The sequence below is a fragment of the Mesoplodon bidens genome (genome assembly GCF_964165515.1).
Source record: "Mesoplodon bidens genome assembly, chromosome: 12".
In the NCBI taxonomy this organism is placed as follows: Eukaryota; Metazoa; Chordata; class Mammalia; order Artiodactyla; family Ziphiidae; genus Mesoplodon; species Mesoplodon bidens.
Genome location: NC_138168.1, coordinates 79,822,958 through 79,848,711, shown reverse-complemented (window position 1 = coordinate 79,848,711; position 25,754 = coordinate 79,822,958). Strand labels below are relative to the sequence as shown.

The following is a 25,754-nucleotide window of genomic DNA, read 5'->3' as shown; positions in this document are numbered from 1 at the left end:
TACAAGCTGAATTCTTAATTGGATCTCACAGTCTATGGATTTTATATTTTTGCATTTCTCCCAGGGCTAAAATAAAATAGTCATTCAAGAAATATCTGTTGCATAAAAAAATCTTGTTCTAAGTCTCTGAGCTCGAAGAGTTAGCCCTCTTGGGTAGGGATGCTGTGAGGAACTTGAGCAGGGAGGTCTGTAGGCTAAGAAGACATGAGGTAAGAAAAGTGCAATAAGGAAAAGTAAGAATTGGGTCTGGTAAAAGACAACACTTCGTAGAAATCAGGTTGGGTGGTGAGAGGGGAGAGAATGGCATGTACCAGATAACACAGGCAGAGGGAGAACAACTCCCACAAGGGGTTGGTGAAGACACCCACCAAATTAACTTGACAAGGACAGAGGCCAGTATGAGGAACTGCACATGAGGAGGTGGGTCGAGAGGGCAGAGATGGGGCTGGTCTGCAGGCACCTGTGTAGCAGGAAGAGTGATCAACATGCTAGCAGTCAGAAAAACAAAATAAAGAAGAAAACCATCTCCAAGGTGACTACAATCTACCATCGTGTCACTGGTTAGTAGCAGTGGTTAAGTGTACTTTTACATAATTTTCAAATGAAATCTCTCGTTAGGAACTCTGAAGTGTCAAAGGAACAAAACAATTATGAATTTCAATTATCTTAAGAACTATAATTTATCTTCTCTGGTGTATAAGGAAAATATTGTGTGCATCACTTAATGAAATATAGTAAAGTGTGTGTAGGATTCTTTTAAATCGCTGTGCTTAGATTTGAATCACACAAAAAATGTATATTTATAAATGTAATCTAGCCACTCACCCCTGGGGGATGATTTAAGAATTTCTTTACTTATTCCCTCCACACTTCCTAATACATGATTTTGAAACTGCCAAATGGATCGGATAAAGATGATGCTCATCTGGATAAAATTTAAAATCCATGTACTCTTTCTCAAAGAAAATAGAATAGTACCTATGGCAGAGAGAAATTATAATTTAATAATTAAATTGTTTACTTCTTTGTTCCTTTATTTCTTAGCAACTGAAAAAATGAAATCTCTTTTTTATTTCAGCGAAAGGAAGACGAAAATGTGAGGAAAATAACAGAAATATTTCCCCTACTATATTCTCTGTTACTCAAGTAAAGCACTACTTTTCTTTAAAAATATTAAATCTGCTCTAAAACTCACACATGAGCAGAGAATTAACATAATTCCAAGAAAAAGTTTTACAAAGTGGATGGCAGATCTATGAAACAGATTTTTCTTGAGTGTTGTTATTTTTCAGTCAAAAAGCCAGGCAAGCAGGTTATAGTATAACCTGTATGCACAGTTCTGAAATAGCAAAGTATGATATATAGTTCAGAAATGATCAGACTACATCTCAAAGTATACTTTTCTCTGAATGAGTATCAGAGAATCAGCCCATTCTCTCTGAAAGGATCTAAAAGGAAATAGCATTTTAACGGTATCAACAGCAGCTTTCTATGAAGGAAAGGGAAATTTAGGCAGGATTAGGCCATGGGCCGCCATTGGTAGGTTCTGTAAGAACAGTGTTAGCACATAATTTTGAGGGCTAGTTAATGCCCTTTGAAAATGTAACTATTAAAGGCTATCTATAACTTTTGTGTGAAATTAATGCCACTCATAAACAAGGCTTTCTAATGGAATTGTTGATAAGCTTAACCACTATATATGGGCACAAAGTCTACTACTTTAATGGAAATAGTCAATGCCATGACCAGGACAGAACCATTTAGTAGGGAAATTGGAAATTTAACTTCAATCAGATGGACAAAAAAATGAAAAAGAATGCTTAAAGTGGTAGCATAAAAACACCAGCGATTAAAAACATTTGGAACCTTTGCTTACCCTTCAAAGGCATTTGTTGCCATGGTTTTTAAAGACCTCTAAAAGCTTCAGCTGTGTCCACAAGAGCTGCCAAGAAATAGGGGCTCTATACTGATTTTATTTGTCAGATGCATTTTGTCTTAATTATCTCCAAGATAAAGATTATTTGGCTGAAGGATAAAAAAAGAAGAGCCACTGTCATTTCACAGGTAGAAAGACTATGATTTTGCTTTTCTGAGCCAGTCTTCAAATGCATGCATTCATGTGCGCACAAACCTCTAATTTTCATACTGTAGCATTAAAGAGTAACTAGCACTTAAAATTGGTAATAGGGATGGCACGCTTACATGGAAGGAGGTTTTCAAGTCTTAAATTTTAGGGTTGGGCCTTTCTTTTTTCTCCGTTGACAGCCAGGAGCCAAACATTTGGCAAGTTTACCAACAGCTAGAGGTAAGACTTTTCTTTTAAAAAGTTTCATTATAGGGGCTTCCCTGGTGGCGCAGTGGTTGAGAGTCTGCCTGCCGATGCAGGGGACACGGGTTCGTGCCCCGGTCCGGGAAGATCCCACATGCCGCGGAGCGGCTGGGCCCGTGAGCCATGGCTGATGAGCCTGCGCGTCCGGAGCCTGTGCTCCGCAACGGGAGAGGCCACAACAGTGAGAGGCCCGCGAACCGCAAAAAAAAAAAAAAAAAAAAAAAAAGTTTCATTATAAATGCTTTCATTTGAAAATTACATGATAGCTCATATGTATACACCCTAAAACTCTTCTGCCCTTTGGCCCCAATTACCTTATTTCTCTGTTGCACAATTTGCATCTTTCTGGGTTAGAAAAGATGTCTGTGGACTCCCATAGTATTAATAATTGGGGGTGGGGGGAAGCTTGTTTTTTATTTGAACATCATAAAAATGCTTAGATTTGTTCCCTGCCATTTACTATTTGTACAGCTAATGTGTTGGTACCAGCATGTTCTCAAATTGTAAGATCCTGGAGAGCAGTATTTGGCCCTATTGGGCTAATTTGTGATTTTCCTGTTTAGAAGGGCCTTGAACATACACGTTTGATAATGAGAGTGCTTCTTACAAGGTTTTGGTAAGATCCAGGAAACTCATATTATCATGAGAATCAAGAGGATGTTTCTGGAGTTACTTCTTCATTATTAATAAGGGACAACCTTCAGGAGGTAGTTAAACCATTCATTTCATCAAGTTTCTTTAAAATTAATTGAGGAAATTGATTCCAATTCCCACTCCTGGACTGTCTGCAGAGTGCTGCTTCTGTTTCTGTAGCTGCTGGATAATTCTATCTGAATGTCCAGCTATCATGTCAAACTCGGTACGTCTGGAATTTAACTTACTCGACCCCTATCTATTTGGCCTTCCTCTTGATATTCCCAGTTCAGGTTGATGACACCAGCATTTTCCCTCTGTTTTTGAACCTCTTTAACTTCCTTTTTTTCCAGATACTTCATATTGAATCATCTTAAAACAACATAGATTCTTTCATTAGAATATCCTTCATTCTATTCCTTTTTCCCATTTCACAAATACCAAAGTTCAGATTTTTAGTATGTCCAAGGTATGTGAATATCAGCCAAATTCATCCTCACGCTTTTAGTTGCTCCCTTCTCTGGTCTCTCCTAAATGCCTCTGGCAGATTAATCTTAATTAAAGACTGTTTTGTCATATCTCTCCCATGACTGAAAAAATGTAATGGCTTTGTGTTGCTTAAAGCAAACTGATCCTAACCATCCTTTCATTCCTGTATTTATTCATTGAGTGACTCGTAATATGAAGCCTTGATTTGCGCCTTGCCTTTGGGAGACTCACAGTCAGTAAGAGAAAGACACACATACACAAATACAAGCAGACCTCAGAGATTTTGAGGGTTGGGTTCCAGATCACTGCAATAAAGTGAATATCACAATAAAAGGAGTCACACGAATTTTTTGGTTTCCCAATGCATATAAAAGTTATGTTTACACTATACTGTCATCTATTGTTCACAATAGCATTACGTCTTAAAACTGTACCTGTCTTAATTAAAAAATACTTTATTGCTAAAAAATGCTAACCATCATCTGAGCCTTCAGCGAGTAATCCTTTTGCTGGTGGAGGGTCTTGCCTCAATGTTGATGGCTGATAACTGATCAGGGTGGTGGTTGCTCAAAGTGACAATTTCTTAATATAAGACAACAATGACGTTTGCTACATCAATTGACTTTTCCTTCAACTTGAACAATCAGAGGCTACTGTAAGGTTATTAATATAAGACAATAATGAAGTTTGCTATATCAATTGACTTTTCCTTCAACTTGAACAATCAGAGGCTACTGTAGGGTTATTAATTGGCCTAAGTTTAATATTGTTGTGTCTCAGGGAATAGGGAGGTCCAAGGAGAAGGACAGAGACTGGGGAACAGCTCATCAGTGGAGCAGTCAGAACACAACATTTATCAATTAAATTCACCACCATATATGGATGCAGTTCATGATGCCCCAAAACAATTACAATAGTAACATCAAAGATCACTGATCACAGATCACCATAACAAACATAGTAAGAATGAAAAATTTGAAATATTGTGAGAATTACCCAAATGGGATACAGAAACATGACGTGAGCAAATGCTGTTGGAAAAATAGTGCCAATAGACGTTCGATAGAGGGTTGCTGCAAAACTTCAATTTGTAAAAAACGCAGTATTTGCAAAAAGCAATAAATCAAAGGGCAGTAAAACAAGGTATGCCTGTACCTGCAATCCTAGGCAATGGGAACAAAGTACAGTCATCCCTCAGTATCCTCAGGGGATTGGTTACAGGATCCCCCTCAGATACCAAAATATGTGGCAGTTCAAGTGCCTTATATAAAATTACCATAGCGTTTGCATATAACCTACACACATCCTCCAGTATACTTTAAATCATCTCTAGATTATTCACAATACCTAATATAATGTAAATGCAAATAGTTGTAAATACAATGTAAATGCTATGTAAATAGATGGCTGGCACAAGGAAAATTTGCTTTTTGGAACTTTCTGGAATTTTTGTTAATATTTTTTAATCAGGGGTTAGTTGAACCCACAGATACAAAGTGCTGACTATAATACGGAGTGCCAAGAAGAAAGAGAACTTCTGCATTAACATCAGAGGTTTGATGACAATCACTTTGACTAGGACAAGAAGAAATTTTACAGGTAAATCCGGAAAGAAATTCCTAGCAAAGAAATGGGATGGTCATGTTTGAATAACAGTATGTAGTCCAGTCTAGAGAGTCTACCTTAGAAGTAGAAACGATGACTTTAAGACAACCAGAAAGATAGGCTAGGACAAGACTGGGGAAATCCTTGAATGCTTGGTTGTCTAAGGATAATTCCATGGGCCCCAGAAGTCATTAAAGAATTCTGTGCAAAGTATTGTTATGATTAGTGATTTGCTAATGTTAATAGACTGTCAGTGTGCAGACAGGTTTGGAGGAAGGAAAACAAATGAAGGAAGTGACTTACTTAAATGAAGAAGGAAAAAGGAAAAATTAAATTACTGCAATGATCCTGGTGAAAGTTAATGGGGCAAACTCTAAGTAGTGGGAATTGGATGGATAGACATTAAAGAGATAGACCCAACAGGATTACACAACAGCTTTGATGGGAACCATCACGGGGAAGGACTGCAGAGTGAAAAGATGAGGATAACTAACTCCAAGCTTTTAAGTGTAGATGCCTGAGGGAATGGTGAGGGAACTGATATAAAAGTAGTTACGAGGAGTGGCTAGTGTCAGGGATACGTAGGCATCACTAAGAAGCAGGGTTGGAATGGGAGCTAAACTTGGAAGATATTTACATAGCTGTTATACTGTAGGTCTTAAATACTGTTCCCTAGGGCTACCATAACAAAGTACCATAAATGAGTAACTTAAAACATCATAAAGTATTGCCTCACAGTTCTGGAGGCTAAAAGTCTGAAATCAAGGTGTCAGCAAGGCCATGCTCCCTCTGAAACCTGTAGGGAAGAATTACTTGCCTTCTGGTGTTTGCCAGCAATCCTTGCTGTTCCTTGGCTTGTAGATGCATCACTTCAATATCTCTTTCCATCATCTCATGGCATTATCCTCCCTGTCTCTCTGTCCAAATTTCCTCTTCCAATAAGAACATTAGTCACCATACTCTAGTATGACCTCATCTTAACTAATTATATCTGCAACAACCCTATTTCCAAATAAGGTGACATTCTGAGGTACTGGGGGATTAGGACTTCATCATATCTTTTTTGGGGGGGACACAATTTAACCCATAACAGATATGTATGACATTGCTTAGGAAACTGGGTGGAGAAAAGGATGAGAAGGTGAAAGGAACAGAGGTTGCAAACTCTGTGGAATGCCTGCTTGTAGAGAGACGAAGAGGGAAAATAAAGAGGCAGAGAGAAGACAGCAAGCCCTCTGTTCTTTCACAGCTGATTTACCCAATTTCCACTGTGCATTTCTTGGTTTACGCTATTTCACATTTCTGGAATTCTTCTCCAAACTTCTTAATGCCTACGAATATCCTCCAATTCTTTCCAGGCCTATATCAAATATACCACTTGCATTAACACTTCTCTTGCTAGCCTTACCTGATGAAATAACTCTGTTCTCTGAAGCCCTCCAGCAGGTTTTATCTACTATTCTTTTGACTTCTTGCCATGTTCTATCATTTAACAGACATGTGCCCACATGACTGTAGACATGGGAGTTATAGCAACATACAGGGCAGACCAAACCAGAAATCAGCTCTCACTGAGCTTCCATCCAAGTTTGGGCAGGAATATTTGAAGGTGGCACCTGTTGCAGACAGATAATAATCAACCAAATGAATAAATTTAAAAGTTCATTAAGGGTTTAAGGGCCTTAAATGAAAATAAGAAAGGTATTTTTAAAAAAAAACTAAGGGCCTCCCTGGTGGCGCAGTGGTTGAGAGTCCGCCTGCCGATGCAGGGGATACGGGTTCGTGCCCCGGTCTGGGAGGATCCCATATGCCGCGGAGCGGCTGGGCCCGTGAGCCATGGCCTCTGGGCCTGCGCGTCTGGAGCCTGTGCTCCGCAACGGGAGAGGCCACAACAGTGAGAGGCCCGCATACCGCAAAAAGAAAAAAAAAAAAAAAAACTAGAGGCAAAGGTTTGTAGGGTTATTTTTGGTGGGGTAATCAGGGGAGACTTCTCAGAGAATGCGGTTGTGTAGAGAGATTGGACAAGAAGCCAGCCAAGTAAAGAGCTGGGTGTTGCAAGCAAAGGTAAAAAGGAAACCGTATATACTAAGGTCCTGAGAAAGGAATGTGTGTCATGTGTTGGGAGAAGAGAAAGATGGCCATCATGGCTGGATTACAGTGATGGGGAGAGAAGGAAGCAGGAATACGACCATGCAGAGTATTTTAAGGCATAGAAAGGAATCTGGACTTTACGTGCAGTGAGAGTTTAAGTTTAAGACCATATGACCTGATTAATGTATCTAAAAGACCTCTCCTGCTGTCACCTGGAGACTAGACTGCAGAGGAGCAAGTAGGGAAATGTGGAGACAAAAGACTTCGTATCTTGGGGTGCATATACTGCCAGGATCAACTCTGAGATGCATCTGGGAAAGGACCCCAGAGATAAGACAGTTTTGTAAGGAGAGAGCAGCCTCCATTTCTACCCCATCCTCTGGCCTTTTCTAGACAGGGGCACATAGGTCAAGACAGAAGGCGACTGGAAATGGGAAGCTTAGCTTAAAAACTCACCCATCTTGGGCAAACAAGAGTGAACTCCTAAGCACAAAAGAACTAAGTTCTCTTTTCACAGACCAGCTGAACGGGCCTGAAGTTCTTTAGAAAGTCAGTCTCTGCTTACCCCTGGCAGCTGTTGAAGGAGCTATCCAGGGTGCTGGACTCTCACCCTGAAGCTTTCTAGGGCCTGGTGGGTAAGGACATCAGTTATCCTTGTCGGACCTAAGACCCCCACTGTGCTGAACCATAACCAGACTCTACCCTAATACCATGTCCTTCTGGCCTTAGCTAACCTTTAAGTCAACATGGGCCTGGGCCATATCTGTAAAGCATAGTGTTAAGCATCCTCCATAGGTGCCTTAGAAAGAAAATATAAAGTGGCAGTGCAGCTAGGAGTGTACAGACAGGTTTGAGCCTCCACTGTGCCTCATGACCATTTATAATATAAGACCATAATATGATCTTTATAATATTTATTTGTAATATTATGACCAAGCAGCGAGCTCCATGGAGTCTTTTTTCCTTGGAATAATGTTTAAAGGTAGTACTTGGCTGCTGAACCTATAACCAAATCTGCTTATGTAACTCATCCAAGAGTCTCTGCCTACAACACATCTTAAGGAACACTGCTCCTCTACCTGCAATGATTAATAAATTCACAGAATATCCAATTTCACACATCTCCCTTAAATCGTATCCTTGACTTCACTTTAAAAAAAAAAAGTACGTTCAACTGGAGGCCATTATTCAATTTCTTGAGTAATCAAGTTCATACACCAGGTAGGGGATGAAAATTTGTATGCTTTCAAGTCAAACACTTTACCTCTTCAACTAAACACTTAGAGCACTAGAGTAATCTGATGGATACTCATTTCTAGCTCTCTTCTTAAGCAACAAGAAAAACAGGAAGAGCTACAGCATCTTCAGAACTTTCTACCTGCAGCATGTCAGACCCTTCACTGTCCTTAAATAGATTTGAGGGGCAGCGTGATTTATAAAGAGTCACAGAAGTTCAGTAAAACTTTTTAGTTCCAAGCTATCAAGACTATGATGAGAAAGACTCTATTGCTCTGCTGTTTTCCTTTTATATACACAAAAAAATCAAATAGATGGAAATGCCATTAAAGTCAAAAGGAAATAAATTACTTTGTTTTTACACAGTCTAAGAAGAAATATATGGCCCAGGAATGTCTTTGATGGTATATTAATTTTGTTAATTTTTATTCACAGAACTCCCCAAACTCTATCTTACCTCCTGGTCCTTACCCGCATACTCAGTCCCATTTTCATATGATTGAACACTCAACCTGCCCTTCTTCATTTTGCTCACTTGCAAAATTCTCCAGACAATTTTAAATCAGGAAACTTTCTCTGAGAGCCTGACTCAAGCCCCACCAGGAATAAGTGAAGTTTGGACTCCTGTAAAATCTGCACTCACCCTCATCTTGGTACTTATCACACTGTAATTTAATTGCTGGTTTATTTGTCCATCTCTCCTACTACCTTTAAGCTCTATGGGGGTAAGGACTATGTCTTTACTGTAATTGTATCTCCAGGACCTCACACAGTGCTTTGCTTAGCAGAGGCATTCAATGAACAAATTAATAAATTAGTGAACTTTATAATATTTAAGGTTCCTCTCTATCTATAAAAGTTAATAACTCTGCCTTGTTTCCAGGCTTCCTGTAGAACTTTGGACTCAATAGTCATCTCATTTAAGAAACCTTCTATAAATGTCTTCATACCATGATAAGTAAGAAGTTTCTGAAGCCACATAGAAATTGCATTTGTAAGCAGTTTATATGTACAACTTCATATAGTATAATGAAATCCTACTATTTAGTCTGTATGTACAAGTTAGAAATCAGATACATATTTTAACTATCAAAGAGTAAGCAAACATTTTTTGAATATTTGAACTTGAGATAAAGCCATATCAACAAAATATTTCTTTTTATACACTTACATTTACTTCATTTAATTTTTATAAGTATTTTTTTCCTGTGTTTTTTGTTCCGATGCCTTAACGCCTAGAGACAATACTAAGTTCAATGTGGTGTTACACAGCACACTCCTAAATGCTGAACACACGTGAAGAAAATAATGTGTGAAAATACTGTCATTGTTCCTTGGAGGAAGATAGTTTCTACCTTCAATCTCAGTCTTTTTACATTTATAACTGACAATATCTTCTTTTCTTATATTCATCTATTGTCTTCCCTATCTGTATCATAGCACAGCACTTTATACTAACTTACTCTCTAATACTATCATGAGAACGTGTACCTTTGCCTCCCCAAATAAATTTCCCAAACAAATTCTAAATTTTGTGGGATTATGGATTACTTCTTACACATATTTTTATTTCCCTCAGACTATCTAGCACAGGTACGGAGTAAGTTCTCAATAAACATGAAAGACAAAATGTTAGATTTGGAAACCATCAATTCTCTTGTCATACATTAAATCGGGAGTCAGCAACTTATGGCCCACAGGCCAGTCCTGGTCAGTTACCTGTTTGTGTATATAAAATTTTATTGGCACACACCCATTTATTTACACAGCGCCTATGGCTCCTTGCAGGCCACAATGCCAAAGTGAGTAGCTGTCACAGAGACTGAATGGCCTGCAAAGCCTAACTGGTTACTCTCTGGTCCTTTGCGGAAAAACTGCTGACCCCTGCTCTAAATCATTTTTACAGATGAGGGAACTCAGTCTCAGATAAATGACTTGTCCAAGTTTGTAGTTGAATCTACCCACTAAATCTACCTCTATCAGATGATTTTTCCATACCAGATTAAATGCTTGATAAAAATAATGGTATCTTAGATTATATAAAATTAAGTGAAAAGAAGAATCACAAATGAAGATGGCTGTCAAAAGACCTTTAAGGGCTTATACTAAATTAAACCAAAATACAAATATCACTTTTCTAATTAAGATAGTATTAATATCTGCTAGTAAAATTAAATAATCTGTGTTGGTATGTATCTATATACAAAAATCCACTATCATATAATATTATAAATTTTATTAAAATTCTAATAAAAAAGTCCCAGTCTTACAATAGATTTCTAAAAGATGTTGAAAGTAATAGTTGTCAAGAAAAAGTGCTTTTAAAATGGACCAAGTTGACCTCACATACTACTCTATTAAGATATGAATAGCCTTTAAAAAAATCCATCCACTGGCACTGAAAGGAAAAATAAATAGTGTGTATCATCCCCCAGCTTTCACCCCACATCAGGGCAGTGAAGAGCTACAGCAAAAAGTCCATGAGAATAGTGATTCATTCTCTATTCAAAAGTGTCTGAAATCAGTACCTATTAATTTAGTAGACTCTGGTTTTCAACAAGTTACTTCAGTCTCAATTTCCATTGAAGGAATCACACAAAAACTCCATCAGAAATATTCTTAGTATTTATATACTAAACTTTGTTTAAGCTGAAAAGATAACAGAATAAGAACAGAGAAAAATGGTCCAGTATTAAAACAAAAGGTTAATCCAGCTAGTTTAAACCATTGTCAGATCTCTGTTTTTGTCAAAGGATCTTTAGCATAGATATTTTAGGTAGTAAAAATGATTGTTTCTCCCAGTATATCCTATATAGACAATATAGCAACAATATAGACACTCCTGGAGTAGAAATGAAATGTAGCTGGCAGTCTATCAGAGAAGCTGCACTTGGAAAACTGTATAAAAGAAAAGGATTGAAGCAGACATTGCAAATGACATGAATGAAATCTTACAGGTGTATACTTAATAACCGCTTGATACAGGTAACACATCCCTTATTACAAGTCACCAGCCATTGAATCTTCTCATTTTAGCAAAAGGTCATGTCATCCATTGAGACAACAAAGAGATGGAAGAAGAGCAAGAGAAGAACGAGTTAAATTAGAATTGGTTTGGAGCAAAGATCAGAATGCTTATCTGCGCAAAGCTAAGCTGGAGAAATAATTATATATGGATAATTAATATCACACTACATCACATAAGCCTAGTTGCCTACAACACATAAATATCCACCTGCCATCCCCCAGTCATGGCATGGACAACATCTCAGAGACACAGCTATTGAAATCCTCTTCCTCTAGAGTTGCTCAAGACTGTTGGGATCTTGCCAAATGGAGGAAGCATAATGACTCAACCACAACTGCCCTGACATTTGCCAATTCCTTCTCCTGGGATCTTGTCTCTTCTCCATGTTTCTACCATAGATACTAGTGGACCTACTAGGTATAAGTGTTTTGTACAAATGGCTGATCATATGCCTTCCTCTGTTGCTTCCCCTCTTAGGATTAAAAAATGGGATAAGTTGTTTTCAACACACTATTACCTTGAATACTTCTCTTGAAGAAGGCCTTACAGCCCTCGCAAGACCAAACTCCATAATGGTAGCCTGAGGCATAGTCATTGCACACTGCACAGTAGCGAGTCTCCTTGGCAGATTCCATGGCCATGCTTCCCTTGTCACTGGTGCTGGCCAATCTCTCTCTGCCACCCTGGCGCCGATTATCTGAATTTGGCCTGGGGAAAAAAATAGGAGAAAAAAACAAAAAAACAAAACAAAAAAAACACAGTGAATCCATTAACATTAGAAAAGCAAAACATGCACTCTCCTCTAAAGAATAAGAGGGCTTGGAAGATGTAGCAGATCCACTTTATTCTGACATTTTGAAATAATGAATCATAATGTAAGCTAATCTTTCATTACCTCTTGCTGTCTGTTGCAGCAAAAGGGGTTTGCCTATTATATTAACCTTCAGGGGAAATTGTTTATTGCAAACTTTCTTAAAAAATGGACTTCCTACACCAGAATATATTATCCAGAAAATGACAAAATGAAATTAGCTGTTTTCTAATAGACTTATTCATTTTTTTAGGGATTCTCAATTAACCCAGAACCATTAGAGACCAATACTCATTCCAATTCTAGACCACACTAAGGGCCTTTAGAAAATGGAGACAAAGCATAAAACAGCTGGAACATTTGAAAGTCAGATGAACTGATGAGCAACATAGAACATGTATAGAAAGATAATTCAAAATTTTACATCATTGTTACAAGGTAACCCCAGGTATCAGTTGTTATGACTTGACTGTAATTTGAGGATACTAGTCAATATTCAGTATTCCTCTTCAAGAACATGTAGAATGAGAACAGAGGAACACAAATGATTACACCAACCTTGAAAATTTTCAGGGAGGAAGCATATCTCAGAAAAGAATCTGAGAAGGCACACTCAGAAAGTTCTGGGAGAACCAAGGAAATGGGGAAGCAAAAAAGCTTAAAGAAGTAGAAAGCTTTAAGAAGGAGAGTGTGACCAATCGTGTCAAAGGTGCAGAAAAGTCCAATAAAACCAGGACTGATAAAATGAAGTTGGATTTGACAAGGAGGACACTTAGCAAGGAGTTTCAGTAGAGAGTACAAGCCAATCCAGTGGGTGGAGAGTGGATGGAACATAAGGAAATGAAAATGAGTGAAGGCCATTCCTCTGAGAACTTGGACGTGAATGGGAAGAGAAAGAGATACGGTTGTCACTAAAGCATATAAAGACAAAAAGGCATTTTTTGAATGGAAGGGGCCTGAGAAGGCCTCATGGAGACTGAAGGGAATGGGCCAGTAGGGAGGGAATGGTGGAAGGTACGGAGAAGGGAAAACAGAACAAAGTCAAGAAGGAAAGTCAAGCAGTTGGGATTAAAGAAACAGGTAGAAGGAACAGCCTCACTGAAGACACCTTGAAGGAGACAGGGAGCAAAGAGGTAAGGAAAGGAGTAGACAAGACTAAGTTTGTGTGTCTCATCCAACCACGCACAGGAGCAGAAATGACACCGGCCCAGGATTGGCTAGGCATGTGCAACAGAATAAAGGTGGTATGAGAGAACTGGGGAGTATATAGCCAGAGCCCAGCACAGTGCCTGAAATGTAGATGGCACTCAAGAATACCTTGAAATGAATGGAGTGTTCCAGGGTATATAAGGGGGGAAAAAAAGAAGTAGAAAAATATTGGAAGGAAAGATGGAATGAAGCCTATGACATTTAAAAACAAAAACAAAATAAGATGAGAAAAAGTGAATTGAAGATAGAGCTGCCAGGGTCTCTCGGTTAAGGAAGCTCATGCTTCCGGCTTTCCACTCCCCGCCCAAATAACCAGACCACCCTGACTGTCCCCGCTCCTTCCCTTCACAAGCCTGCCTTTCCTTTTAGCTCAAATTGTACAACCCTTCCCTGCCCTTCTCACTCATCAACATCGCCCACAATTTTGTGGCAGTGGCTCTCAAACTACATTTGCCGTGATAGTCACAAAATAAGGAGCTCCTTGGGTTGAGTGCGTCTGACTTTGCCAGTCTGTTCCATTCTAAATGACTTAGCTCTTAGGTTGGCAGCCATAAACAGGAGACTTTTATTTTTTTTAATATCCTTAGAGAGAGCTGCCTCACAGTTTTCAATTCTAGTTCATATTCGGTTACCCATCTCCTTCCATTTCATCACCATGCCGTCAACGCCCCCCCAAATAACCTCAAATCTTTCTACTGTTTGTTTACTAAGGTCTCATGCACGATTCAAGTCAGCAGGTAGCAGCTGTGAAGATTTCACTACAGAAGCTTAGCACGTGGGGAGCGAAGGGGTGGTGAGCAAGCTTGACATTGACAGATTCGATGTCTTATAAACCTTATTAGTATCGACCCTCGGGAAGCAGCTCAGCACCTAACACATAGCAAGCATCCAATTCATGTTTGTTGAATGAATGAATGAATGAGTGAGTGAACAGTATGTGCATGGGCAAAAGTTCCAAGGTGTCAAGTATCCTCCATCCATCCCTGCATAATAAAATACCATATTTTTTTAAATTGTGGCAAGGTAAACATAATATAAAATCTGTTACCTTAACTGTTTTTAAGTGTACAGTTCAGTGATAAGTATATTCACACTGTTGTACAACCGATCTCCAGAAATTTTCCATCTCACAAAACTGAAACTCTTTACCCATTAAACAACAACTCCTCATTTCTTCTTCCCCCCAGCCCCTGGCAAACTCCATTCTACTTTCTGTCTCTATGCATTGGTATTCTGGCTACTTCATATAAGTAGAATCATATAGTTTTTGTCTTTTTGTGACTGGTTTCTTTCACTTAGCATCATCCATGCATGAATTCCCCTCTTATCAGCCACTCCTAATCCCCACACGCTGGAAATAACGTATCCCTGTTCTGAACTCGATAGCAGGTTTTTCTTTACTTCTCTTCCGCTACTTACTACATTATCACTCCTTCAATTGTACATCCTCATCTTCATTGCTGTCCACTAAGTTCCTTGTGTCTTATCTTTGGGACGCTGAGTGTTTATAGCACAGAGCCTCTTCCAGAATAGGAACTCAATAAATATTGATATCAAACAAATTAAGCAATGACTGAGTCAATAATATAACAATTTTCAAAACAATATAAATAGGATATGCAAATACTGTTTTTAAGAATATGGGTAAAAGATGTAAGAGCAAAAGCCCATTTTCCCCAGATCTAGCAGAGCTGTATGCTGTTGGCAAAATGCCTTTCATCCACACTTTACCTTTAAGATGGCCCTGGAATACTGAAAGTCTACTGTAGACATAGGGCATAAAATCAGAAAGCTTCTGAGAAGAAGAGCGGGGAAATTACACGGGTCATGTTTCCTCTCCATAAAGCAACTTTTTAATCCAGATGGGAAGTTCACATATATAACATTGTCAGTAATCATTCTGGCTCAGTCCTGCTTGATGAAGACTCCCAGACCAGGGGTGCATAAAAATGAATATAATCCAGATCAAGCAAAAAGGCAAGTGAGATCATCTCATGGGTTGCAAAGCCCTGCGGCACCTTGAAATGCGATGCTCAAGGCTGTCTTGAGAGTCAAGCCAAGCTCACTTGGCACAGCTGCATCCAGATAGAGATCTGTGTCCTCAGGATGCAGACTCACTTGGCCCCATTATCTGCAGTGGAAAGGATCAGAGAGGGAGGTGCCCATGTCTGGACTCAGACCAACACACAAGGGTGGCTCAGGCACCAACCCAAGGTTAGACCAGTCCCCAGGGATAAGCCTACTCACAGGTCCCGGACTCACCTCTTCCAGCTGTCCTCTGTCTGGCCTTGCCCGACTGCAGCTGTCATAGACCCGGAACCTTTAGCCTCACACCTCTCTAGTAGGAAGTGCTTACATTACATTTAGGGCAATCCTTCTTCCTCTCCCTCTGCCTCAGAGGCCCTTTGGCTTCTCCTTATTTCCGCAGGACCAACATTAACTACTCTCATTAACTACCTTTCATGTTCTAAATGTCTTCAGGTTCTGCCTTCCTAATAAGAGGCTTTGGATAAAAGCCTTTTTATCCATTTGGATAAAAATGCCCTCTCCCTTTATCCTATGTGAAGATTTAACTAACTCTTTTGCCGAATTGCTAAAACGTTTCCCTTTTTGTAAAACTTGTCTCCTATTCTCACTAAATTGTCACCAAATTGAGTGAGTTTCTCATCCTGGACACTTCCTCATAAGACATAGATAAGAAGTTGACTAGTCTATTAGGCTACGTATTAAGAGATTAGATGTTCTTTAGCCCTACAGATACTTTTAAAGATTCTCTGAAAAGAAGTTGGGCAGAAGCTTGAATGAGACAGGGAGGGATGTTCTGCATCAGTGACTTAACACATTGCAACTCTGAGGCACACAAGTGACTAAGGAATGGAGTAAAGTAATGGCAGGAAAAAGAATGGCGGAAGCTGGAGAGCATCAAATAACAAAAGACACCACCACTGCACCTATGGAAACTAGAAACTCAACTCATTAGATTTAGTTCCATTTTCATTACATCAGTTTGACAACTAAATATTTCCAAATGGATGCCCCACTAATATTACATATTCACTATGATTAAGAGAGATGTCAGAAGGCATTCATATTGATGTCAGAGAGTGGACTCTCTTGGACCAAGTAAAAACAGAGCCCATTAAAAAGTATTTGCCAGGAAGATTTTCATTAATCAAAGGGAAAGTTTGAAGCTCAGTGTAACCAAATACTCTTGTTTTTCTAACCACAAATCATGGTACCAGCCATCCAAAAGCACTATTCCCCTGATTAGCCAAGCATTTAAAAATTTTTTTAGAGCCTTGGTTTCTAAAGGCAATATTTTTTGCAAAGTTAAAAGAGTCAACAAATATCCACTCCCTAGAAATGTGGGGGTGATTAAGTGCTAGTGGAACAACTTCATGACGTCCCCTCACCAATCAAATCCCCGAAACTGTGAGCATTCAAAGTTCCCTGAACTTTCTTTTCATGGCATTTACCATAATTTCCAGTCCCATGTTTGAGGCATTATTGACAAATATATGTTTATTGACAAATATATGTTACAAATATATGTAAACAGTAAATTCCATGAAGGCAGGGACCATGTCTCATTTGCTCCCAATTTTAACTGACACACAGTAGGTCATTAATATATATTTGCTAAATGTACCTCCTACATCTAAGCTATCATCAAATTCAGTCCATCATTTCTTCAAAACACAATGCCTATCCTTCTTTGCATCCCTGGTTTTCCTCATTCTCACATAAGAGACCAATACTCCATGTCTGAATTACTAGAATTAAAGTCCTATCTCCCATCATTCCTCAAACTCATCCTGCCAACCACTGCCAAAAGAATCATCATAAAAGACAACATTCATCTCTCAATAACTTCTAATTGCCTATACCCGGGGATCATTACCTTTTTGGTGGGTCATGGACTTGTTTGACGATACAATGAAAATGCTGAAACTGTCTAGAAAACACATAAACACACTTTCAAACTTCTGCCTATAATTTTAGGGCAGTCATAAACCAGGAAAACTCAAGTTAAAAAATCATCAACAAATAAAATTAAGCCCAAGTGCTTGAATTCCCTGCTCCAATCAGAACTGGTCTCTTTGTAGCTCCCTGAGCAAAATTTTATCAAATCCACCTCTCACAAATTGCTCACACTATGCTCCCCACTTAGTCACCACCTCCCATCACCTACACATCTCAGCTGTCAGATAAAACCATGCTTCGCTTCCCATATTCCATAAGGCTTATCCTCCATATTCCAACTCACACTGGTTCAGCTTTAAATTCTTACAGCAGGTAAAGTCTTCACCACTTCTCTGGACACCCACTCAGATCTCACTGGCCACTACTCCACACCCCTATTTCCTCTGCAGGCTTTTCTTCCCCCACCAGGCTCCTAAATGTCAATGTTCCTTGAGGTTCTGCCCCCAGCCCTCGGCTGTCTCAGCTGACAGCTCTTTGTGGGAATCTCAGCCATGTGTGTGAGCACAAGAAACTGCCGTCCCATACTCCTCTCCTGGACAGCAGACCTAGATGCTAATTAGCCACTCCGCAGCTCTTCTTGAATGACCCTAAGAAACCTCAACCTTAATGTGCACAAAACTAAACTCAGGATCTTTCCCTAAAAGCCTGTTCTTACTCCTGTATTCCCATTTTTGGCCCTGTGGCCCATTGATCCACCTTAGGCGTTCAAGCATGCTGCTCCCCCTTCCTGGAAAAACCTTCCTCACCCACTGAATAACTCCTATTTATTCTCCAGTTCAAAGTTTAAACTTAAGTTCCTCCAGGGAGCTTTGCTGACCTCCATGAGCTAGGTTAGATGTACCCTGAACTCCCCCTATTGTAGTAGAGGCCTTTACTCCCTATGATATTGTGATTTATAATAAGAAATATTATATATTTGGTCTTCATCCCCATTCCTTGCACAGAGTTCCTAAAACCCTTGGAATTTCCTAAGTGATGAAAGCAACAAAGGTATCTCTTGTTATGTTAACAAAGTGACTTTTGGACCCCATCTAGGGAGGAGGGTTGGTTGCCAGGGGAACCAGCCAAGCATTGAGGGTTGGAACTTTCAGCTCCACCTCCTGATTTGGGTGGATAGGGGAGGGGATGGAGGCTGAATCAATCACCAATGGCCAGTGATTTAACCATCATGCCTAGGTAATGAAGCCTCCATAAAAACCCAAAAGGAAGGGGCTGGAGAGCTTCTGGGTGGGTGAACACACAGAGGTATGGAGAGAGGGGTACACCTGGAGAGGGCATGGAAGCTCTGCACCCCCTCCCCATACCTTGCTCTATGCATCTCTTCCATCTGGCTGTGATCTAGTAAGTCAAGTGTTTATAATAAACCAGTAATCTAGTAAGCAAAATGTTTCCCTGAGTTCTGCGAGCCATTCTAGAAAATTAATCAAACCCAAGCAGAGGCTCATGGGAAACTTGGACTTAAAGCCCGTTGGTCAGAAGCACAGATGATGACTGGGCCTTGCGATCAGCATCTGAAGGGCAGCCTCAGGAGACTAAGCCCTTAACCTATGGGATCTGATACCATCTCCAGGGAGCAAGGGTCAAAATTGAGTTCATCACTTGGTGGGGTGTTAAAACACATACACACATACAGAATGCAGTCAGAATCATACTTCGCTATTCAAAACCCTCATGGCTTCCCACCACACCAAGAATAAAATTCAAAGGCCCAGCGCCATCTGTTCCCTGGCTGTCACTCTCACCTGGACTCTTCACACGGCTTCCCTCACTCACCAAGTTCCAAGCGCTGAAGTCGCTGCTGTGCCACAAAGGCCAAGTGCGTCCAGGTCTCGGCGCTCTTCTCCAGACTTGTTTCCTCCCTCCACTCAGGGTTTCTCACCTTCTCCTGACCTCTCTAAAGTAGCCTCCCAATTACCGTTCACCCTTTTGTATTGGTTTGGTTTTTCTTTATAGCGCTTAATGGCTACCCAACATCAAACCAAATGTTAACGTTTATTTACTGTGTGTCTTCCCCAAATGTAAGCTTCCTTCCCCCAAAACCTTGAAGAGAGCCTAGCAGAGAAATAATTGTTGAATGAACAAGTACATAAATAAATAATTGAAGCCATGGACCCACATTTGGTTGTGTTCTGTTTAATTATCTACCCTTCCCCATACACTGTAACCTCCACCATGGCAGGGACTGTGGCTACCTTACTCACCATGGTCTCCCAGCTCATGCTCAGCACAGTCTGACACACAGGTAAGTGATTAAGAAACATCTGCCATCTGAATGAAGGTACAGACATGGTGAGTCTTCTTGAAAGTCTTCCCAACTCGCCTGTAACTCCCACATCACAACCCTGTCCTCCACACCACAGCAAGAGTGAGGCAAAATGGACATGAAATCCTTTATGTCTCCTCAATGTCTATCATACGGCTTCTGAATCTTCTTCTTCTGGGTGGACCCCAGGAAAATACCCTTATTTACAGAAACACAGATTTTGCTTATAATTTTTGGGTGTTCATGGGCCCCCTGAAGTCCATGATTGGTCTCCTTAAAAGACTTCAGACTAAGAGCACCCACTCCAGGTCTATGGGTGAAATGCAGGCTCTTTAGTATTGACCATGATGACTTGGCCACTGTCCAGTCTCCAGCTCCGTCCCTCCCTTGAGGGTTAATTTTAAGTGTCTCACTTCCCCAACCTGGCTAGCACATGTCTGGGCCTTTGTCCACACTGCCTCCTGTCTTAGCCAAAAAGGAAAAATCTCCTGAGTGAAAATGGCCCCTTCTCAGGTAGCAACCACTGAACTTCTCAATAGCATCAACATGCGCTCCTAGAGTATCACATATATAACTATTCCAAAACCCTCCTCATCATCATATGTGTTCACTGTGAGTCTCCAGGAAAGAGATCCTATTAGCGTCGCCTTTGCTTCCCAGTTTCCAGCACAGTAATGACAACTAGTAAGCGTCTGACAGTTGACTGTGGAATAAGGTTATATGCTCCATATTGTATGTCTTGCCTGCCCAACCAGGCTGTAAGCTTTTCAACAGTATGGAAACTATATTCTAAGTATTTTCTATCACCCCCAAAGCACCTGGTATGGTACTTTGCACACAGAAAGTACCCAATAAATACTTACTGGATAAATTAATCAGTAAAGAATTAAGAACAACTTTGCAAGAGACACAGCTGAATCTGTTGCAATACCAGAACACTGTATCAAGATAACAAGAAGCCAGTTATTGATGCCTGTGTGTGTACCAACATACAAATCAATTGGAACATGGTTTCTTGTGTACCTCCCTTCTGCTTTAAATATAAACAGGGATGGGCATAAGCTAGAGGTGGTTCGTGCCTTTGGCCAGAACTTACCTATGGGTATTTCTACTCTATGCAACTTTGTATTTGGATTTTAATATGACCTTTATTTTTTTTCCATGGCAGTATAGAAATGTTCTTAAAAAGAATAAAGTTGACATAAAATGGTAGAGTCTAGAGAGGGAAAATTCTGAATCTCATTTTTAGAAAAGCTAGAGTTAAATAAGTCCTGGGCCACATTTGGGAAGCCCAGTAAAATAGGTGGTAGTTATGTTCTGCGGTAGGCAAGTTAAAAATTATTTTCTGGATAACAAATATAGGTCCTTTCAACTTTGTTGGAAATTAAAGACTCTAGCTCATTTATACTGCTTACCTGAAAACTTACTCTATCTCTTGTCTCATATTACCCACTTAATAATTTTTATTTGTATTTGTTGTATCTTCCGGTTAATAAACAGAGGCAGATAATGTTCTTCCCTAAAAGGTACAAAAGAAAACTTCTTCCAAAAAGTGACTGGTGATAAATGCAGTTCACTTCGATTCCATGAAATTATCTAGGGAGAGAGTTATGGTTGCTATTTCAGCTTCTGCCCAAAGTTCAGACCACACCCTGGACTTCTGGAAAACCCAGCATGACCCTTGGTCTAGCAGCTGGAGGAGTAGGCAAGCAAATTTTCGCACAAAATTGATAGTTGTGGCAGACATTATTTTAAGTGCTTTACGTGGAATTAAATCATTTAACCCTCAAACTACCCCAAGCAGTACTATTATAACTGGTGGTTTTAAACATGAGGTAACCACGGTTCAGAGAGATTAGCTAACTCACCCAAGTCATCCAATAAGGAAAGGATGGTGTCAAGGACACAGGCAGTCTGATCCCAGAGCCCAGGCTCCCCAAAGAGAAGAGAGTCCTTGGGAACTGCACCCCAACTCATCACAAGTCAAGGGCAGAGTATGTCACAACGGGAAACAAAATCATTACAAACAAAATCATCTCATTCCTAAACTCATAAATAGTAATCCTGTTAGAAATTGTCCGTAATTATTTATTACAAGGCCAATAATACTTTTTTAATGGAAAATGCTAATTCAATTTCTAGTGCAAAGGTTAAGAACTCTGTTATGTTCCATGAAAACAGAGATAATGGAGCCGAGAGTCATACAGAAGAACGCGCTGATGAAAGTTTGAATATCTCCTAAAAATATGATTTCAGAAAACGCTTATTTTAACTCATCAACAAATAGAAAATAATATGTCATTAGTGCTTATATACAAGAGTCCTGAAATTCTTTATGCACAGAAACGTTAGCATTTGCCAGTCAAACCTTAAGTCTCTGTGAAATGTCAAGAGGTTTTCCCACTCACTTAAAAAAATATCTTCACCCCCAAATACAAGCAAGTGTTGATTTTCCACACTAATGGGAAACAAGAACAACCTGGCATAAAATTCCCTAAAAAACCCATTTAGCCAGTATCTTTTTATCTTTTATCAGTTACTAATGTGTAACCAAGTGACCTGATTGGAGTTTCACCACCTCTCCTTTCTCTACTCTCACCAACCCGTTGCAAGTGCTAATGAACGGTGAGGATAAGAAGCCCAAAGTAAGAAGCAAGACATGGGGCATATGGGTGACACAAAGGAGCTAAGTCAGGAAAGAGCTGTGGTTTGACAGCACACCTTCTTAAAACAAGTCTGACTTGCAGTCTAATTTCCACAGAAAATAAGACACTATATCAGGAGAATAATCATCTACTCACATGCAGAAATATTAAGAAATTCATTCACTCATTCAACAGCACTGGGTAAGTATCTACTTATTACCAGCCAGGGAGCATCCTAGGACAAAGGACATATGCAAAAGGAGGAAGAACAATAAGGAGAGGAGGAACAGAAGGAAGAGAAGAAGGATAGCTTCTGTCCTAGGAAAGCAGACAACTCAAGGAGGAAGACTTGGGCCTTTGGGAAAAGGCACTCCAGGTACGGAACCCCAAAATACCAAACACAGTGCTGCTCTAACACTGGCCTCTGGTCTGCTTTTGAGTGTGATCCATAAATCATCCCATAAATCATAAACTGATGATCCCATCCAAGACACAGGGACAGTAAATCATCACATAAAAAGACCACACAAACATGTCTAGAATTGCAAATGGAAATTTTTACTTAAAAAAATTCTTTGGGAATCTGTATGTCATTAGGGGTAGCTTCACTGCAAATGTAATAAACTTCAATGAGGGAGGCAGGGTATTGTGGTGGAAAAATTCCACACTGAGTCAGAACTCCTGGGTTCTAGATAAAAAGCTGCCAATAATAGCTGCATGGCTTAAGCAAGTCACTAATCTCTTTGGGTCTCAGTTTCTTCTCTATCAAATGAGAAGTCTCGACTATGTTTTCTAAATTGCTTTCCAGCCTTTACGCTGGGTGACCATGATTCTGACCCATGCCTCTGACCAACAATAACATCTATAACCAGCTAGAATTTCTTCAGTGGGTCTCGCCAGTGCACAGCCCATTTTTCAAAACTCTTTCCCAAGAGTAATAAAATGTGTAAAAGATGAGTTTGTAAGAGGCCCTAGCACTGCATTTAAGCCTGCTCAGCACTCAGTCCCATGACCAATCAAAGAGGACAAACACCCATTCCATCAGAAGGAGCTGTCAGTGATGGCCACTGTGTTTCTAACTGCCAAAGTGGCTTGCCTGCAGAAATGTCACTTCTCACTAATATGAGGCATGAGAAAACAAGAAGAAAAAAAAAATAGAGGGAAGACAGACAAGAAATAGATAAACAAAGAAACGGGGAGGGGGACGTACATCTGTATATTTGACATATTCTTAGTTCACTGACCTCTATTAACAATGATTGAGGTGGGAAGCTGGGTACTAGAAAATATAGCTGAGATATCAAAGACAAAGGAGACATAATTCATCTACTGAGGCTCTGCTCAGTCAACACGCATGGCTGGAGAGGGTTCTGAAGCAAATAAACGATTCCAGAATAGAAGACAATTTGGATATGGTTTAAAATGAACAGAGGTTCTTTTGCACAGAACCTTTCTCGATAGTAAGGCCAAATTCTTCACCATAATCAGTGACCAGAGATGTTGACACCTCTGGGTAGGTATCAAGAGCTCTCTTAGATGCGGAAGTTAGAACTAACCTGCAGAGTTAGCCCTCTTTGATTTTCCAATCCACTCTACCGGAAGCAAGCTCCAAGAGCAGCCTATTCTTTTGCTGCTGATGCAACAAAGAAAAAAACATCTTGCTTACTTCTGAGAAGACACAGTAGACTGCTCTGTGGTGTAGCAATGACAATTGCAGATTATGTCATCCAGAGACCCTAGGAGCACATGGGACACCTACAGAGTCACACACTATGTGGATCTCATGGCGAGATGAGATTGGGTTGGTGTGTGTGAGACACCCTACCAGGGACAGCGACTCTGGAACTTGTGGGGAGTTTTGGAGTTTTGACATGCTACTGTTACCTTTTTGACTTAGGGTAACATATGCAAAGTGCTCTCTGCAATAGCTCGACTTTCTCCAGACTCATCTCCTGCTGCTCCTTTACCCACCTTCCAGGTACCGCGTACTCCAGCAGCCAACTGTGTGCACTTCCTAACCTGCCATGCCTTCACTCTTCTCGTGGCTTCGCTCTTCTTGTGGCTTCGCTCTTCTCATGGCTTCGCTCTTCTCATGGCTTCGCTCTTCTCATGGCTTCGCTCTTCTCATGGCTTCGCTCTTTCCATGGCTTCGCTCTTCTCATGGCTTCACTCTTCTTCTCATGCCTTCACTCTTCTCATGGCTTCACTCTTCTCATGCCTTCGCTCATGTTGTTTTCTGCCAAGAATACCCTTGCCCAGCCCCTGTGATCCAGGAGAAATCCTAATCGCATCCTGGCTCACTTCTTCCCTCTGCTATCTCTATACCTTGTAGGCACGTTCTCTCTGCCTCCCTGATTACAATAATGGTTCCACAGGTTCCATGCCCACTAGACTGTGGAAACCTTGTGAACAACATCTAATAATATATAGGAGGCAGCCAATTAATCTTTTGATTTCATTTAAATTAATTCAATTTAATAATTCACCTGAATTACATGGAGCTAGCTGCATGATAGCTCTTGAAATAATTAAAAATGCCTCGAGAGATTAGTAACTCCATCTTAATTGCCAGCCCAAATTTCTTCTAGAGAAAAATAGATAATAGAGCAAAAGAAATTTCAAGTTTGGGTAAGTCACTCCCCGTTTACCAGGATTTTCTCAACCACCATCTACGGGACTTTAGAATAAGTCACTTAACATGTGAGTAACTCTGTGACACTTTTCCACATTTGTTGTCTCTAGCTATAGGGAATTGATAGCATTGGATAATATTTGCAAAAAGAAACGAAAGATCCTGAAGGCAGATGCTGATGTTAATCTTTAAAACCTATTCTGAAATACATACATAGTAGTGTGCCAATAAATGTATGACACTGAAAGGGATTTTAGTTACTGTCTAATCCTTGACTCCTCCCACATGCTACATCAAAACTCTCAGGAAATCCCAACGGCTTGACCTTGAAAGTATAAATCAAATGCAAATTCTTGATCCTTACAAAAGTACTGGTAACTTTTAACTATGCTAATCACAGTATAGTTGTGTTGTTTAAACAACAGTCCCCATCCTTCAGACACACATACAGAAATATGTACAAAGAAAATATAATTGCCAAAGCTGGGTGATGAATACATGAAGGGTCGTTATGCTACTGCACGTCTGTCAAGGTTTGAAAACTTTCACAAAAAAAACTCAGATCAGGTCATTCCGCTCTTCAAAACCCACTGTGGGATCTCCCACTCACTCAGAGGAAAAGCCAGCACCCCGACAATGACCTGCAAAGGCCCTGTTCACTCTGACGCCTACACTCCTTTCTGTCCTCACCTCCAACTTGGTGCTCCACTCGGTCATCCCAGCCTCCCTGTCTCATACACACAGGGCACACTCCTGTCCCAGGGCCTTTTCACTGCTGTGACCTCGGCCTGAAATACTC

General features: G+C 40.1%; 1 protein-coding gene across 1 annotated transcript in view; it reads right to left on the bottom strand.

Moving 5' to 3' along the window:
• ESR1 (estrogen receptor 1) overlaps positions 1–25,754 on the bottom strand; it is a 254,813-nt gene that overhangs the window by 210,253 nt on the left and 18,806 nt on the right. Inside the window, exon 3 of the mRNA XM_081251428.1 lies at positions 11,929–12,119. Within this exon, the coding sequence (XP_081107554.1) occupies positions 11,929–12,119 (191 nt within the window). The remainder of the gene's footprint in view (positions 1–11,928; positions 12,120–25,754) is intronic.